This window comes from Boleophthalmus pectinirostris, unplaced genomic scaffold (genome assembly GCF_026225935.1).
Source record: "Boleophthalmus pectinirostris isolate CB_2022bp ecotype Guang Dong unplaced genomic scaffold, ASM2622593v1 HiC_scaffold_19, whole genome shotgun sequence".
Taxonomy (NCBI): domain Eukaryota; kingdom Metazoa; phylum Chordata; class Actinopteri; order Gobiiformes; family Gobiidae; genus Boleophthalmus; species Boleophthalmus pectinirostris.
The window spans coordinates 9,328,788-9,343,729 of record NW_026571140.1 but is presented as its reverse complement, the minus strand read 5'-3'; the positions used below and the strand labels follow the sequence as shown (position 1 = coordinate 9,343,729).

Below are 14,942 nucleotides of genomic sequence, written 5' to 3'. Positions count from 1 at the left end.
AGAACTGACCTCAGAACACACCTCAGAACTGACCTCAGAACTGACCTCAGGACAAACCTCAGAAGTGACCTCAGAACAGACCTCAGAACTGACCTCAGAACAGACCAGAACAGACCTCAGAGGAGACCTCAGAACAGGCCAGAACTGATCTCAGAACTGACCTCAGAACAGACCTCAGAACTGACCTCAGAACACACCTCAGAACTGACCTCAGAACAGACCAGAACAGACCTCAGAGGAGACCTCAGAACAGGCCAGAACTGATCTCAGAACTGATGTCAGAACTGACCAGAACAGACCTCAGAATAGATCTTAGGGCTACGCTAGTTTGGTGAAATGAAAAGTCATAATTCACAAATATTCAATTTAATATCTGTATGCTCATCCTCACCCACTTCTACTGGTCACCCTTCCTCTTGCTCTGAGTGAGTGACAAGCCAATTTAACCAATCAGTGACTATTTACGTACTGATGAAAATATCCAATATCCAAGTGTCATTTGTTTTAGATCTTAAATTATTACTGACAAAAATGGATCGGATAGGGCATCGCATCAGATCATCACAGACTTGAAACTAATGTCGTCATGATATTAAAATTTCAAACTCAATTTTGATACTAAGGAACACACCAATTCCGACACTTTTTATTTAGACCACAGACATTATGTCATTTTCAACATTAAAACAAAGTATTTTTATATTTCCATGCAGCCTTATATCTGTGTAAACCCTCAGTGGTCCAGGTAGGTTCCATGGGTGTATTCTAGTTTATGCGCTAATACTTGTTCCAAAACAGCACAAGACAATTCTAAAGATATTCAAGAAAGGTTAATTTCTGTCCTGTGAATGCAACTTCTTTAGAATCAATACCTGCTCGAACGTGTATATAGCTTCGATACCAGTTGTTGTAACAATTATCATCTGATTTTCAATACTTTTGCCAACCCAAACTGAGACCAAACCTCATATCAGATCCCAGCTCCTCACACAGACCCAGCCTCCGTAGACCCCTTAGCCCTCTCAAACAGTGCGTTGTGGAGATACAATTGCTCATTTGTGATTCTCCAGCAGCACGCACACATTCTGTATGCAGCCGTAGCACTAATAAGCACCACTTCTTTATTTATATTCTGGCTTCATTTACATCCACAATGAAGTGACAGGAACGCGAGGAAGGCCGCGCTTGACCTGTTCAGCTGAGGGCTCCCACACAGGATTAATTACAGGATCTGTGCATGTTGCTGTGAGGCTGAGAGACCAGGAAAGCACCAAGCTCACAGCAAGCAGGGATGGTACTGTGGGCATTGGTTTGCTGGTGTAGTAAATATGGTCAGGCTAGTGTTTTCACAGTATTACAATTTGGTACAAAATAATAGTGCTTTCTTTAAGTTAGCATGTGGTTCTAAACTGGTGTTGATGATGTTGAAAATTATTCTAAAACTGTTCAAGATAGGTGATATTTTGTCATGTTTATATTTAACTATTTACAGGTTTAATAAAGCATGACCACTTACTTCATAATTAATACATAATCTATCAAGAGTGATTCAGGCTTTAAAAGCATCCTTTGGAAAAAATATTAACGGTGGAGGATATTTCTGACTCAAACCAGGTGAGCCTCCTAGTCTCTTCTGTGCAGTATGTGACATGGATGAGGGTCATAGAAGTAATTGGGAATTTTACACTTTACAAGCAGGGATGGTCTTGGTATTCACAGGTCAACTTCAGAATGTCCTCTGTTCTATAGAATATTCAGAGCATGTGTTCATAGGTTTAACATGGTAACACTATTTTCTGTTTGATTAAACTACATCACTGATTGTATATTTAGTTTATATGTGTAATCGATCAGTTGATTGTGCAAAGCTCCATGAGGTCCCTGTTGCTGTATTGGTCTGAAATACATTTGTATGAGTAACCATTCACCTGATAGACATCCCACATCTCAGCACAGCATTTGACATTGGCTATGTTTACATACACCAAAATATGATGATCAGATTTCTGGACCTTTAAGATGATTTCAATGGCATGCAAACTGCATGACCTGAGAGAAATCAGATGATTTTGCTTTTCACATTTTCACACTTTAAATATCTTATTATTCTCTGACAATAATCAAATTGTGCATCTAACCACAGTCATTGTTCACAAAAGTTTATAGTCTAAAAATGAATATTTGACATTGAACTGTGATGTTTTCAGATGCAGGGGGCCTTTTGTAGTTCCATCTGAGCACTGTCCATCATATATGAATGAAGACATGTAGGTGCATGTGTACTGTGTAACTCTTCTGGTGCACCACCATGGAGAAGTTCTTGCTTTGTCTGAAATGTTCTACATCACAGTACACCATTCACTCTATCTATCTAGCCTACATTTATATAAAAAAAGAGAGAAAAGACAGGAGCTATTACTGGTGAAGAAATACTTTGCAAACATGTAAGCATGTCACCTCCATAGATCTGACTTGAACTTGGCCTGGTGGTGTCACCTTGTTTCCATGTCGATAAATGTATGCCATACATTGGAACATTCCAGGCAAAGCAGTAATAGCAATTTGGATGAGCAGGTGGAGGACCTTCCACAAAAACGTTGCATAGTTTACCTTTAACAATAAAAATTGGTTTAAGACATTGTCCCTTTGGCACAATCACCATTGTCTGACCAAACACAACAATGAATTTCTGTCGTTCAGAGGAAGGAGAGTCCTTCCTCTGTGACAAGTGCCAGTGGTACTGTCCAACAAGTAGCAAAGCAGCTAATAATCTGAAATCCAAACATACTGGATTTAATCCAGAGAGTTGGTTTTGTTACTGTTGTGCTCTATGCCAAGACATTAATACAGCTTTTACGGGGACTTATAGTCTACACCGCATCTCCTAAAGAGTGAAATTGTAATAAAATGTGTTCATTCAACACGGGAATCTGAAACTCAGCATGCTGCAGGACCACAGAGACATGCTCTGTCTCTCATGTCCTCTCAGAGGTTTTACTTCTCTGTAAACTTGGACAAGTTTAAGGCACAAGTGCTGTCCATAACTGACCAGTGTCTACATCACCAGGCTACAGGCTGTTTCCACTGACCGTCACAGAAGAGCTTTGCAAAACCGATACAAAAAGCACCGTGTTCTGAGAAAACTGTGTAACCAATGGATAAGAGGCGCATAATAGCTCGTTCCGGTGTAATAAAGGATACAGCTGTAACGTGAATATTCGCTCTGTGTAGTCTTAGCTCACAGAAGTTGTGTTGTGCTGCCTGTAGAGAAAAGCCCGTCGCCTCGGTGAAGTGGGGGAAGGGGCTGGATGCGGAGCCAGGCGGCCTCACGCCAGCCTGTGTCCTCCGCACGAACAGCTCCACTCGCCTTTGTTTAGACCGACACACCGCGCAGCGCTGTGCCGGGACAAACACGCTCCGTGGGGACTCACCTGAAGGGTTGACCGCGGCCGGTGTTGCCATGTTTTTCTCGGCTGAGAAAAAGACGCGAACGTTGGTGATGGCGCACAATGACGCACAATGCACGGCAGGCTGCGAGCTCCAACGGAGGCTGCTAAAGTCCACGGGCTTGTCACGCTATGAGCTCCGCTCCTCGCATTAGCTCAGCCGAGGTCACAGCGCGGGGAGCTGAGAACAGAGCGGATCCAGGCGAGCCAGGGCGCTGACAGGCGGTGTTTAAGGCAAATGTTCGCTAGGGCCAGACTAAACCAGTGCAAGATGTCTGAACGGTAGCACCGCGAGATCTTACTGCCGCTTGAATAAATTAATGTTAAGAAGCAGTCTCTGTGCTCTGTCTCATCCGCGGAGGCAGCTACTGACGTACATCACCTTTGTATGCACGCATACCGGATCAGAGCCTATTGTCCAAACATGTGATCCGACACAGGCCGAGTGCAGCGGTCCGGGAGCCACAGGTGCAGCGGTGTTTAACCCTCTGCTGACCGGCACATCACTGTCACCAGAGCCAGCTCAAAGGAAACAATACAGGCTGCACCACAACACACACACGTCTGCTGTTTTACCCAAGACTTTCTGTCTCTTTTGCTCCCCTGACCAACAGCACCAGTAGTCCTACACTGGCCTACAGTAGACCTACTACAGTAGGTCTATATCTAATATCACTGACACATGTTAGGTCTAAACCTGGAGCAGGATTTTCTTTGACCACTGAGCACAATGAGCTACTAAGTAGTCTACACATATCTAGACCTCCAGTTGTCTTTGCATCTGTTGCAGTAACTACACTGTGTAACTACAGAGCCTGGACCAGAGGTCTCCAATCTGTTGCTGAGGAGCTTCAGTAGCTCTCATCACCTTCCAGTTGCTCCCCAAAGTACTTATGAAATGTGTATATTACGCTGTATAACTCAAATTGTTATACATATTACAACTGTAAATGTATCATTGTGATGCCCAACTCTACAGGTCTACTTAGTTTCTTGCCACCTCTAAAATGTATAGCTCTGTGGAGACAAAGCAATGTAGCACACAGAGGCTATTTTCTGAAATATTCAGGTATGTAACTATGTGCAGGCTCACCTCTCCTAGGATCTGACTTAACCTGGTGGCCAGGTGTCTTTTGAATTAATGCCATATGTGGAAATGTCAGGAAATATCATCTCCATGGAGACCAGAAGGTGTTGGACCCTCAACCAGAAAGGTTACATAGTGCATCTTAAACTAAAGGAGAAGAAGAAAAGAGAGTTGAGACCAGGTTATTACATAGGGTTGATAGTCTAAGGCCTGTGAGGTCAGGATTAGAATGACAAAAGTCTTTTACAATGTTGGCCTTTGTTAACTTTATGGTTATGGAATTACCTCAGCATGTGTCATATCTGCTGCCTTTGTCCAACCAGGATGTAAAATTAAACACTTCACTGAAATTTAAAAACTAGTTAAAACACATAATAGTTTTAGTAAAATGTTAAATACCATTTTGTTAAGTTCAAGTACTATAATAATTTTTGGAAGTCTGCTGCCTATGTCCAACTAAAAAGTACATTTTACAAACTGTATAACTTTATACATTTAAAAACTAGTCAAAACAATTATGTTAAGTATGTTTTGCTGAAATGAGTAGTTTACCTTGACACGTTTGAGGACTATAATAACAAAAGTCCTGGAAGTCTGTCGCCCATGTCCAACCAGGAAGTCAAATGATCAACTTTCTAACTAACTGTATAAAGTTATATTGGTTATGTTTTACTGAAATGAGTATTGTCTAACCTGTCATTTGTACTGAAGGTCTATAACAACAAAAAATCTCAAAGTTTGCTGCCCATATCAAACCAAGAAGTAAAATTATAAACCAAAATTAAATAAATAAATAAAAACAACCAAGATTTTTAGTAAAATCTAAAGTACAATTATGTTAACTGTGTTTTACTGAAATGTGTCTAACCTGCCACTTTAAAGATGCACTATGTAACTTTTCTGGTGGTAGATGTTATTGCTGTGTTTGGAATGTTCCAAAGTATGACATTAAACATTTTTATTATCATGGTAACAAGCAGATGACACCACTAGGCCAAGTTCCAAGTCAGATCTGTGAAGCAGTGACTCCACTGACTGTAAAAATCCATGCATTTCAAGGCATCTTTCTCAGCAAATAAATACACTTATAACTGATTTAATGCCGGTTAGTTATGAGTAATGTCACAGTGAGGAACATTCCAGGCTAAGCAATAACATCTTATGGTAGCGGAGCCCCTCTGGAAGTTGGAAAGTGCACCTTTAAGAAGTCTAAAGGCTATAATGACAAAATCAAGAAATTTGTGCCTGGTTCATTTGCTGTCTGCTGTTCTGGATGTATCTCAGTGTGTGTGTGTGTGTGTGTGTGTGTGTGTGTGTGTGTGTGTGTGTGTGTGTGTGTGTGTGTGTGTGTGTGCGTGAGTCTGTGCGTGTGTGTGTGTGCTCCCTCTCCTCTCTCTCTCAGTCAGAGCAGGAGGGCAGCAGCGAGCCAGAGATTTGTAGACCACTGAGCGACTACTGTGTCTGTGCCTGTCCCTCTCCTGTCCCTCCGCTGTCCCCCGCCCCTGTCCCCGCAGCGTCCCCGTCCCATCAGGCTCCTCACCGTCCCCGCTCCGTGTCTGAGTGGAGCCACTGGGAGAGGGGGGGAAGACAGCTCAGGACAGCCTCTTCTCCGCTACTGCAGGATGTGAGTCAGGTAAGAGTCTTTTTTAATATGGGAGTAATTAGGAGTTATGATTAAGAGTAAAAATCTATACTTCTAAACTGGATTTCTTGATGATGACTAGTGGTTATGTTTACAGAATCAGAAAAAACTGGGCTGTTATCTGGTTTCTGGAGTTGTTAGATTATTGAAATGTCATGGAAACACTTACATCTGATGGGAATACTGAAAAAATAAATGTGTCCAAAACAAAAATGTAAGAGAAAATTATAAAGATTGAAAATGAAATGTGGGATGATGAATAGAACTAGTGGATGTCGAAGGAGAAATATTGTTCTAAAATCAACTTTTATCTTGGTAATAATGGTGCTCTCTCATCACTAGTTTACTTGCAGTTGTATTTTGACATTTGCATGTTTGAGTAATTCTGTATTGTTCCAGACTTCTTCCTTGTCCTCAAATGCACAAAGCTTTTCCCTCTGCACATTTTCACGAACACAAAGACTGTCTGTATTTTAGTCTGGGTTTGTTTTGGTTCATTTAGGCGCTTGGCATTGACAGGTAGGTGGCTAAATGAAAAAAAAAACAAAAAAAGTGAAATTTATGTATAAACTAATCCAAAAATCCCCCCAAAAATGTTTGTTGAGGTCTAAACTGAACTAAACTACAGAGTTAGCAGCTTTTAAAGGATCCAAAGGACATATAATGCATCATTTAGTTGTTTGCAGGGGAGACTATAGCACATAAAGAATTCTACCCTTGTGATTTTTCTAAATGTCACCAGCAAAATCTATGAAAGCTGAAATGTGGAGAGGGCACAAGCTCAGACCACTGCAGAAGTTAGTCAATCAGAACATCACTATATACTGACTGATATTGACAAAAATTGATACTTTATTTATTTATTTCAGTCAACATTTTTGCGTGTATGTGTCACTCTGAATCACTCTGAAGTTGATATTGTGATTTGGCCAATAATTGGATGTAATAAGACCATTTACAAGCTCATTTTGTTCGTGTCATAGTGTTGGAACTTCACACAAAGCTCTTTTGTAGTGATCTGAAAGATAAATAACAGTTGCGTAACACAGTTGGATCTCTTGTGTAATAAGGGTGCTATTTTCCACCCCTACAATAGTATCGGTTAATATTGTGTATTGGCAGGTACTTAAAGTCCTAGTATTGATATCGGTATCTGAACTGAAAAAGCTGAATCCTGCATCCCTACTAACAATATACTCAGTATTCCATGACTAACTATAACTGCTACTGCAACTACTAAAACTACTACTGCTGCTGCTGCTATTACTACAGTTAATGCTAGAGATCTCCACTTTTCTGAGTTGACCATCCAAATACTCCCTCTTTGTCACCTCCTCACTCGTTCACACTAAGGATGCATGTTTTTTTATGTTTTTCAGCTTTTATTTTTTGGCTTTTTGTGACTAAAAACATACACACTACGATTTTAAAATAACTCTTTCATTTTTATCCTCACCTCATTAGTTTGCCACTTTTTTTTTGGATAATTGTTCTTCTCAAAACCTGCACAGTCACACAGAAATCAGATCATGACATGACATTTCAATAATCTGGCTACTCCAGAAATTAGATAATGATCAGATTTTTTAGGGTGTATGTAAACATATAGCCACTGTTGAATGGGACATGTCCGTTTGTGTGTGTGTGAGGGGAGAGATAGTGCGCTCGTATGAATCACCCTTGTATCCTCGCTCTCCTCTTCCTCTACAGCAGATGGCGTTTACACAGAGAAGCACTAGTCACAAATCTTCAGTCGTCTGTTGGAGCAGGGACAATTCAGGGGGAGGGGGGTCGCCACACACAATTCACCATTTGAGACCAGATCCATCTGAGTCGCTAAAGCTTAAATGCAACAACCTGTGCAAAACTGGAACTAAAGAACTAGAGCTACAGTGAACCTACACGCCAGGACTAAACCAGGGCAGGACCGAACCAAGTCTACAGCAGGTCTGACTGAACTTCATGGGCTAAAAGCAGGATCAAATCAGGATCAAACCAGGATCAAACCAGGATTAAACCAGGATCAAACCAGTGTGAACGCAGCCTTAGTCATGAGCACAGTCAGACAGAACAACTTTTAAACAGCTAAATGTAAAATGCATAAAACCAAACCATGAATTCTCATCTTCATCTAGAAATACATTTTGAACATAAATAATTTAAATATTTCTTTTGTTAAAATATGGGTAGAGTCGGGCAAAGTAGCCAAAAAATTTACTAAGTAAAAGTGACATTACTTCTAAATAATATTACTCAAGTAGAAGTACAAAGCAGTGTTCCAAAAAAATACTTTAGTAAGAGTAAAAAAATAATCTCTATCACTCAGGTAAGAGTAACTTACAGAGTAACTGTCAGGATGAAAATATCTGATTTATAATTTGAAATGAATGTAATTAGAAAAGACAAAACATAATTCAGAGTATCTGATATTTTCAAAGGAGAGACAGACAAATAAGAAAAACTACAACACATATCTTAAGGAGCAGAACAATAAACACAAATATTCAAATCATTTCATATTGACTATATGAACATAAAGCTTTTGTTACTTTTAGACTTACTCAGAGTTGGCAAGAGTAACCAATACTTAAAAAAATGTGACCATTGACCATACTTCAATAAAATAAAAGTAAATGTAACTGACTAAATGTAACTATGCACTACCCATCTTTGAATATTGCCCTAAAAAGGCTAAATAAAAAGATAAATACTGAAAAATCAGTATACCCACTGATATTACTTTGTGTGAAACTGTTTATGTCCCCGACATGTTCAGACAGAGTGTCTGTGTGCGTGTGCATGTGTGTTTAGATCCATGAACAGTCCCACTGAAACTTTTCGGTGACACACACTGGGAGGTGGGCTGGGCACAATACCCACACAAAAACACACAGCCAGACTAGACTAGACTGGTGTGTTCTGTGTAAAGCTGCTCGTTGTTTAATCCTCACTTAAAAGTCATCTTAATTTGAACATTATTTGGTGTTTTTTGTATTATTGTTATTATACAACACTATGCTGTGGACATTAAGACTTAAGAATGGAGGGACTAACATCAAGACCTAACCTCTTTGTAAAAGCCTGATCTCATCAGATCTTAGAATCTAAGCAGGGCTAGGCCTGGTTAATACTTGGATGGGAGAGCACTGGGAAAATCAGGTGTCACAAGGAGGTGCTAGTGGCAAAAACTGCTGTTGTGTCCTTTGGCAAGACACTTTATCCACATTTCCTAGTATAAATGTGGGGTGTGCGTGGTGGTCGGTCAGGCCAGTGGTGCAGATGGGCAGCGTCACTTCCGTCAGTTTGCCCCAGGGCAGCTGTGGATACAATAGTATCTTACAACCACTGAGTCCAGACTGAATGAATAATGCACAAAATTGTAAAACGACTTAGAGCATCTAAAAAATTGCTACATAAGCTGAATGCATTATTATTAAGTAAAACAGAATGTTATCTGTCATTAACATTCATGGACAGCTAAAAGGTTGTCCAATTCAAAAGTGAACATTCAGTTTGTGGGACCATATAAGGGGATTAAACAATTCAGAGTGCATACCATTGCTTTAACCACTCCTCGCTTAAACTACACATATCCTAGAATCTAGAAACCACCAAAGAAGGTTTCCTCATGCCCCCTAGAGGCTGGATGTGTAATACGTCTCTCCTCTTCTGCCTCAGCACTTTCCCTGAGTGGCTGTGATATGAGCTCCCCGTGCAGTCACAGATAAGGCCCTGAGCCAGAGCATGCTGGGAGCTGGGAGAGGAGCAGCAGAGCAGATTAAAGTGACAGAGCGAAGAGAGCTTTATGGACTCAGCCTCGCTCCTCACTACATGGTCAGACTCAGACGAGTATTACATTAGGAGACGATGGCACAAATGGAATACCCTGAGAATATGCTGAGTGGGCTCAAGTGAAAAGTAAGTTATAGAAATATGCATATGTGGAGAGCCCTGTAAAGGACCTATATGATGCAAAATTGACTCTTGTGAGCTTTAAGCCATGTTAGAATGTTGTTAGCTCCTCAAAAACAGACCTGGAGTCGTGTTTCATTTCATTCACACATCCTTTATTATTAGTCTGTCTACATCTCTAAAACTCAAAATGCTCTGTTCCAACTTGTGATGTCACAAAGCTGTAGTTTCCAAGTTAAAAGCTACCTTTTACCTTTTGTTCCAAATCCAAATCCACTTGTATAGCACATTTTACAAATAAAGCAGTTTACAAAGTGCTGCACAGAGATCATAAAATGAAGACAACAAAAATATACCAGTCCTAAAACAATAAAACTAGTAAAATCAAAATAAAAGCAAAAGCCATAAAATAGCAGTAAACAGGTAAAATAAATAATAGACACAGAGGACTACACAACTCACGCAGTGTTAAAAGCCAGAGAATAAAAGTAGGTTTTAAGATGAGACTTAAAACTCTCCACTGTGGGGGCTGTTGAGACATGGAGGGGCAGAGCGTTCCAGAATTTGGGGAAGGTCACAGAGAAGGTCCTGTTGCCACTGGTTTTAAGTCTTGTTTTAGGCACCACAAGCTGGACCTTGGACCTCAAAGCACGCATCGGGGGTGTAAATTTTGAGGAGGTTCGAGACATACTGTGGGACCAGTCCATTCAAAGCTTTAAAAACAAACAATAAAATCTTAAAATCAACTCTAAAACAAACTGAAAGCTAGTGCAACAGTGCTTAAATCGGGGTAATGTGCTCACGTATTCAGTAGAGATTGGTACTTTCTAATTCTGAATTCTAGTGAAGGTCTATGGAGTTTAGGCACTTCCTGTATTACCACATGAAATCACAAGGAACAAATGTTTTCTGTTTGAGAGAAGAACTCTTATGCTTAAATATGCAGGTTTTTTGTGTTAAACAAACAAAACACAACTCCAGGTTTTTGTTTTTGGGAAAATATTATCACAGATCAGAAAATAGTGTAATATGGGCACTTTAAAGTTGGTATGTACAAGTGAAGTGTCTCCCTCAAGGACACAACAGACACAGGTTGGAAGTATTGAACACTACGGAGTGATATCACGTAGCACCAGGGGTGTAGTGGGCATGGTACGTAGGGGTACGCCGTCCACCCACTTCTCCTCATGTGAGATATAAAAAAAACAACAATATAAATATAAAATAAAACAAAATAATATAAAATAGTCTACAACTTAAATGTCAAACTGGAGCTATTGGCAACGGTGAAAACATGATATCTTCAGTACTGTCCTATACTGACCTGAGACATGAGAGAACCAGGATTGAACTGGGACTAAACCAGAACTAAACCAGGACTGAGTGTCGGGACGGGCCTAGAGCTGCGTCCGCTTAGACCCTCAGGTGACCGCAGGCGAAAGGACCAGTGCAGAGCTCTGCACCCAAAGGAGCGAAGCACAGCTGTCGCCCGATCGCTCTTTGTGGACACCCTGCTCCACGAGCTCGGGGTTCTCTCTCCTGGTTCAGTCACGAATCGCATATCCCCACTTAAAAAATCCCCACTACAACACTGCCTAGCACCTATCTTACAGGCAAAGTAAAATTCCGCTGCTACTGAGAAAATAGTCCCACAACATGCGACAATTCATGCGATGCAAGGTTAGTTTTATTTCAAACATTTTTCAATCAACACAGACAGTCTGGTGTAATAACAGGTTTACTTCGGGTGTTTTGTGGAGTGGGTAAGACTGTTTTTAGTGGCAGAATAACTATGGCCATTGACATGAGCTAGCCTAGCACCAGTGACCTCTGCAAATACAAGGACTGGATGGAATATTTTAAAAAGTGTCCTACGTCTCTAACACTCTGGCTCAAGAGGAAATGAGGTCCAATGTCCAAAATTCCAGTCTGTCCCTTTAAATTTGAGGGTGAATGTGAGGTTATTATTACCCTCTCTCAGTTGTGGTACGAAAATATTTGCATACTTGTATCCCATGTGCTATTGATGTATAAGCTTTGCATGTTTGTATCTGTGTGTGTGCTGTTATTTTGTTATGTGAATTGTATGTGCAGGTTTGAAATACATAACTAAGTGTGCAGTCGTATGCAGGTATTTAGACTGTATAGTGCGTACAGTTGCTTGCTGAGGTGATTCCAGATAAACTCCACATCTCACATTCATCACTTTAATTAGATGTCCTTTCAGCAGCCATTACCATTGATCAGCAAGCACCGCTCTGCCTGTGAAATCAACAGTATGGATCACAGCTATTATGGATCTGCCTGGCTCCTTTTGTCGCAAACTCAAAATCGATGCTGATGCTTGATATATTGTTAATAGTTTTATTAAAGCGCACATATTACGCTATTTTCCGATCTGTTATAATGTTGTTTCCTCGTCAAAAACATACCTGGAGCTGTGTTTTGTTTAAGCTCTTCTCTCTGACGGAAAATACTCAGTTTCACCTTGTGATGTCATGTGATTAGACAGGAAGTACTCCAGTGTGTTTTGAAACTTTAGCCACCTTCACTAGAAACTTTTGGATGATTTCGGCCCTGGAATTGCCAATCTCTTCTGAATGAAAAGTATACAGTAGCCTTTAACATGAAAACTGCTTGTAAGCACCATTTCATAAGGTTTACATATTTGCATAAATAATTAACAATTCATAATAACTCATTTGTATTTTTGTTTAAAAGGCAATTTAATATGTTTCAGTACATGATTTATATGTTTGATTTAAAAGAAAGAAAATTAATACATGAGTTGAACATTTGGGGGCGCACTTAGTGCCTATCTGTTGTATTCTCATGTAATTACATGTGAAGAAATGCTGTTCTCGAACTTGTTAACAATAAAGAAAAGAGATGGATGGAGCAACACGGTGGTTTTACCATGCTGCCACGACATTAAGTTATAAACGCGTAAGACAGGCTCATTAGTCATCGTTCTTTGTGAAGAGGTTAAGTTAGTAACAAGGAGAAAACGAGTCAAAGTTTAGCCTCTACACTGCTTCATGACATCACAAGGTGGAGTATTTTGAGCTGGTGCAGGATTTGTGTGTTGTGTGAATGAAACAAAACACAACTCCAGGTACATTTTTGATGAGGATACAACATTATAACATAAATAAAAAACTTTATGCAATACTGATACTTTACTGTGTCATCATGCGGGGGGTGTTCTACGTTTATGCGTCTGGAGGAATGTTCAGGAGTTACCATGGTGAAGTGATGTACACATCAGCTGCCAAAAAAGTTTTAAGTTAGGATTTGTGTGTTGTGTAAATGAAACAAAACACAACTCCAGGTACATTTTTGATCAGGATACATTATATCATAAAAAAAAAATCGTATGCAATATTGATACTTTGCAGTGACACCATGCTGGGTGTGTTCTACGCTTATGTGTATGACGGAATGTTCAGCAGTTACCATGGTGAGATAATGTACACATTAGCTGGCAGAAAAAGATACAAAAAAAAAAAAAAAAAAAAACCTAAAAAAAAAACCCCAAAATAGCACAGATCAGCTCACCTGTTGTACTTCCAACTAAGGCAACTCTTTTGGGTCAGATGTGGTAAAAGAAGGCTCAGTTAGATTAAAGTCCAACACAGACAGAGCAGTGCCTACAGTTAGCATCACACCCCCAAATACTGTTGATAATATCAGCTACAAAGTATCAATAGGCCCTTTAAAGTACATTATTAAATGGGTACTTCACTACTTTTACTCAAGTAGATGTTTTCATGAGATACTTTTTGGTCATATATCAGTACTTTTACTCAAACGATACAAAAAGAAATACAATCCTATAAAAGATCTGAAAACCATTGTTGCAGAAAATAGAATTGACAAAGTGCCCAGTAACTGCATCTCAAGCTGCCTCTTCAGCAGTGACGCGCTTAGTTTATGATGAAACTTTCACTATAAACTTTATTCATTTAGTTGCATGGAGTTGGGCTTCTGTGATTGAAGAGGGCAGATGCAGTCATTCACCAGTGGCTCTGACACTCCTCCCTCAGCTCGCACAGATAGCATCTCTGCTTTAAATGGAAAACTACACAGAGCTGCCGGCCTAATGGTGCGGAGCTTCAGAGAGACAGGAGACAGACTTTGCAGTGCTACACAGTACAGACAAGGGCTGAACGATCTGGGAAAAATATCGAATTGCATTTTTGTCTGAAAAGTATTACATTTGTGGTTTATGTTTTAATAATACTATTCTGTACGGAAATATGAAATGACAAATTAATACAGTACAAGAATCAGACTTCAGAACATGTTTGTACCATACACTGTATAAATGAACATCGTTAGCCTGCTAGCTGCTGCATTCCAAACAAGAAGTGAGCAGAAGAGTGCATGCAGCTCCACTGACTCCAGCTACACTTCACTTATTGATAAAACATCAGCCCTGTCTGTGTAACAGCTGCTGTCAGGCTTCTCATTCTGGTTTTAAAATGTTCATATTTACCCACTTTACATAATCCTGGGGTTTTTATGTAGCTATTTTGTCTGTAAATCAATTCCTATTCCTAATATGGTACCCAGCTCCAAATTTGCCCCATAACTGCTAGCCTCGGTGGCTTTATTTGACACCATGTCACACTCAGTCCAGAATTAAGTTTTCTAATTTGTGGAATACATTATGGAACTTCCAAATCTGCAGCTGTTTTGGTTTGCTAATTACATTCATTCAAATTTGATTGTGATGAATCTTTCACCATCAGTATTGATGATTACATTCTCACTGAAGTCAGTGTGATGTTTGCCCCTGCAGGGCAGCAGCATGGCGGCCGAGCGGGTTGCCGTGGCAGCGCTCATGGAGGTG

The 14,942-nt window shown here is 40.1% G+C and overlaps 1 protein-coding gene across 4 annotated transcripts in view; it reads right to left on the bottom strand.

The window, feature by feature from the left end:
* arnt2 (aryl-hydrocarbon receptor nuclear translocator 2) overlaps nucleotides 1-3,910 on the bottom strand; it is a 53,473-nt gene extending 49,563 nt beyond the window's left edge. The window contains exon 1 of one of the 4 annotated variants that reach the window (XM_055154755.1): nucleotides 3,432-3,910. In XM_055154755.1, coding sequence (XP_055010730.1) covers nucleotides 3,432-3,462 — 31 coding nt within the window. In that variant the 5' untranslated portion in view covers nucleotides 3,463-3,910. The remainder of the gene's footprint in view (nucleotides 1-3,431) is intronic. The other 3 variants (XM_055154758.1, XM_055154756.1, XM_055154759.1) reach the window with 3 other exon arrangements.
* Between the last annotated feature and the right edge of the window lie 11,032 nt (nucleotides 3,911-14,942).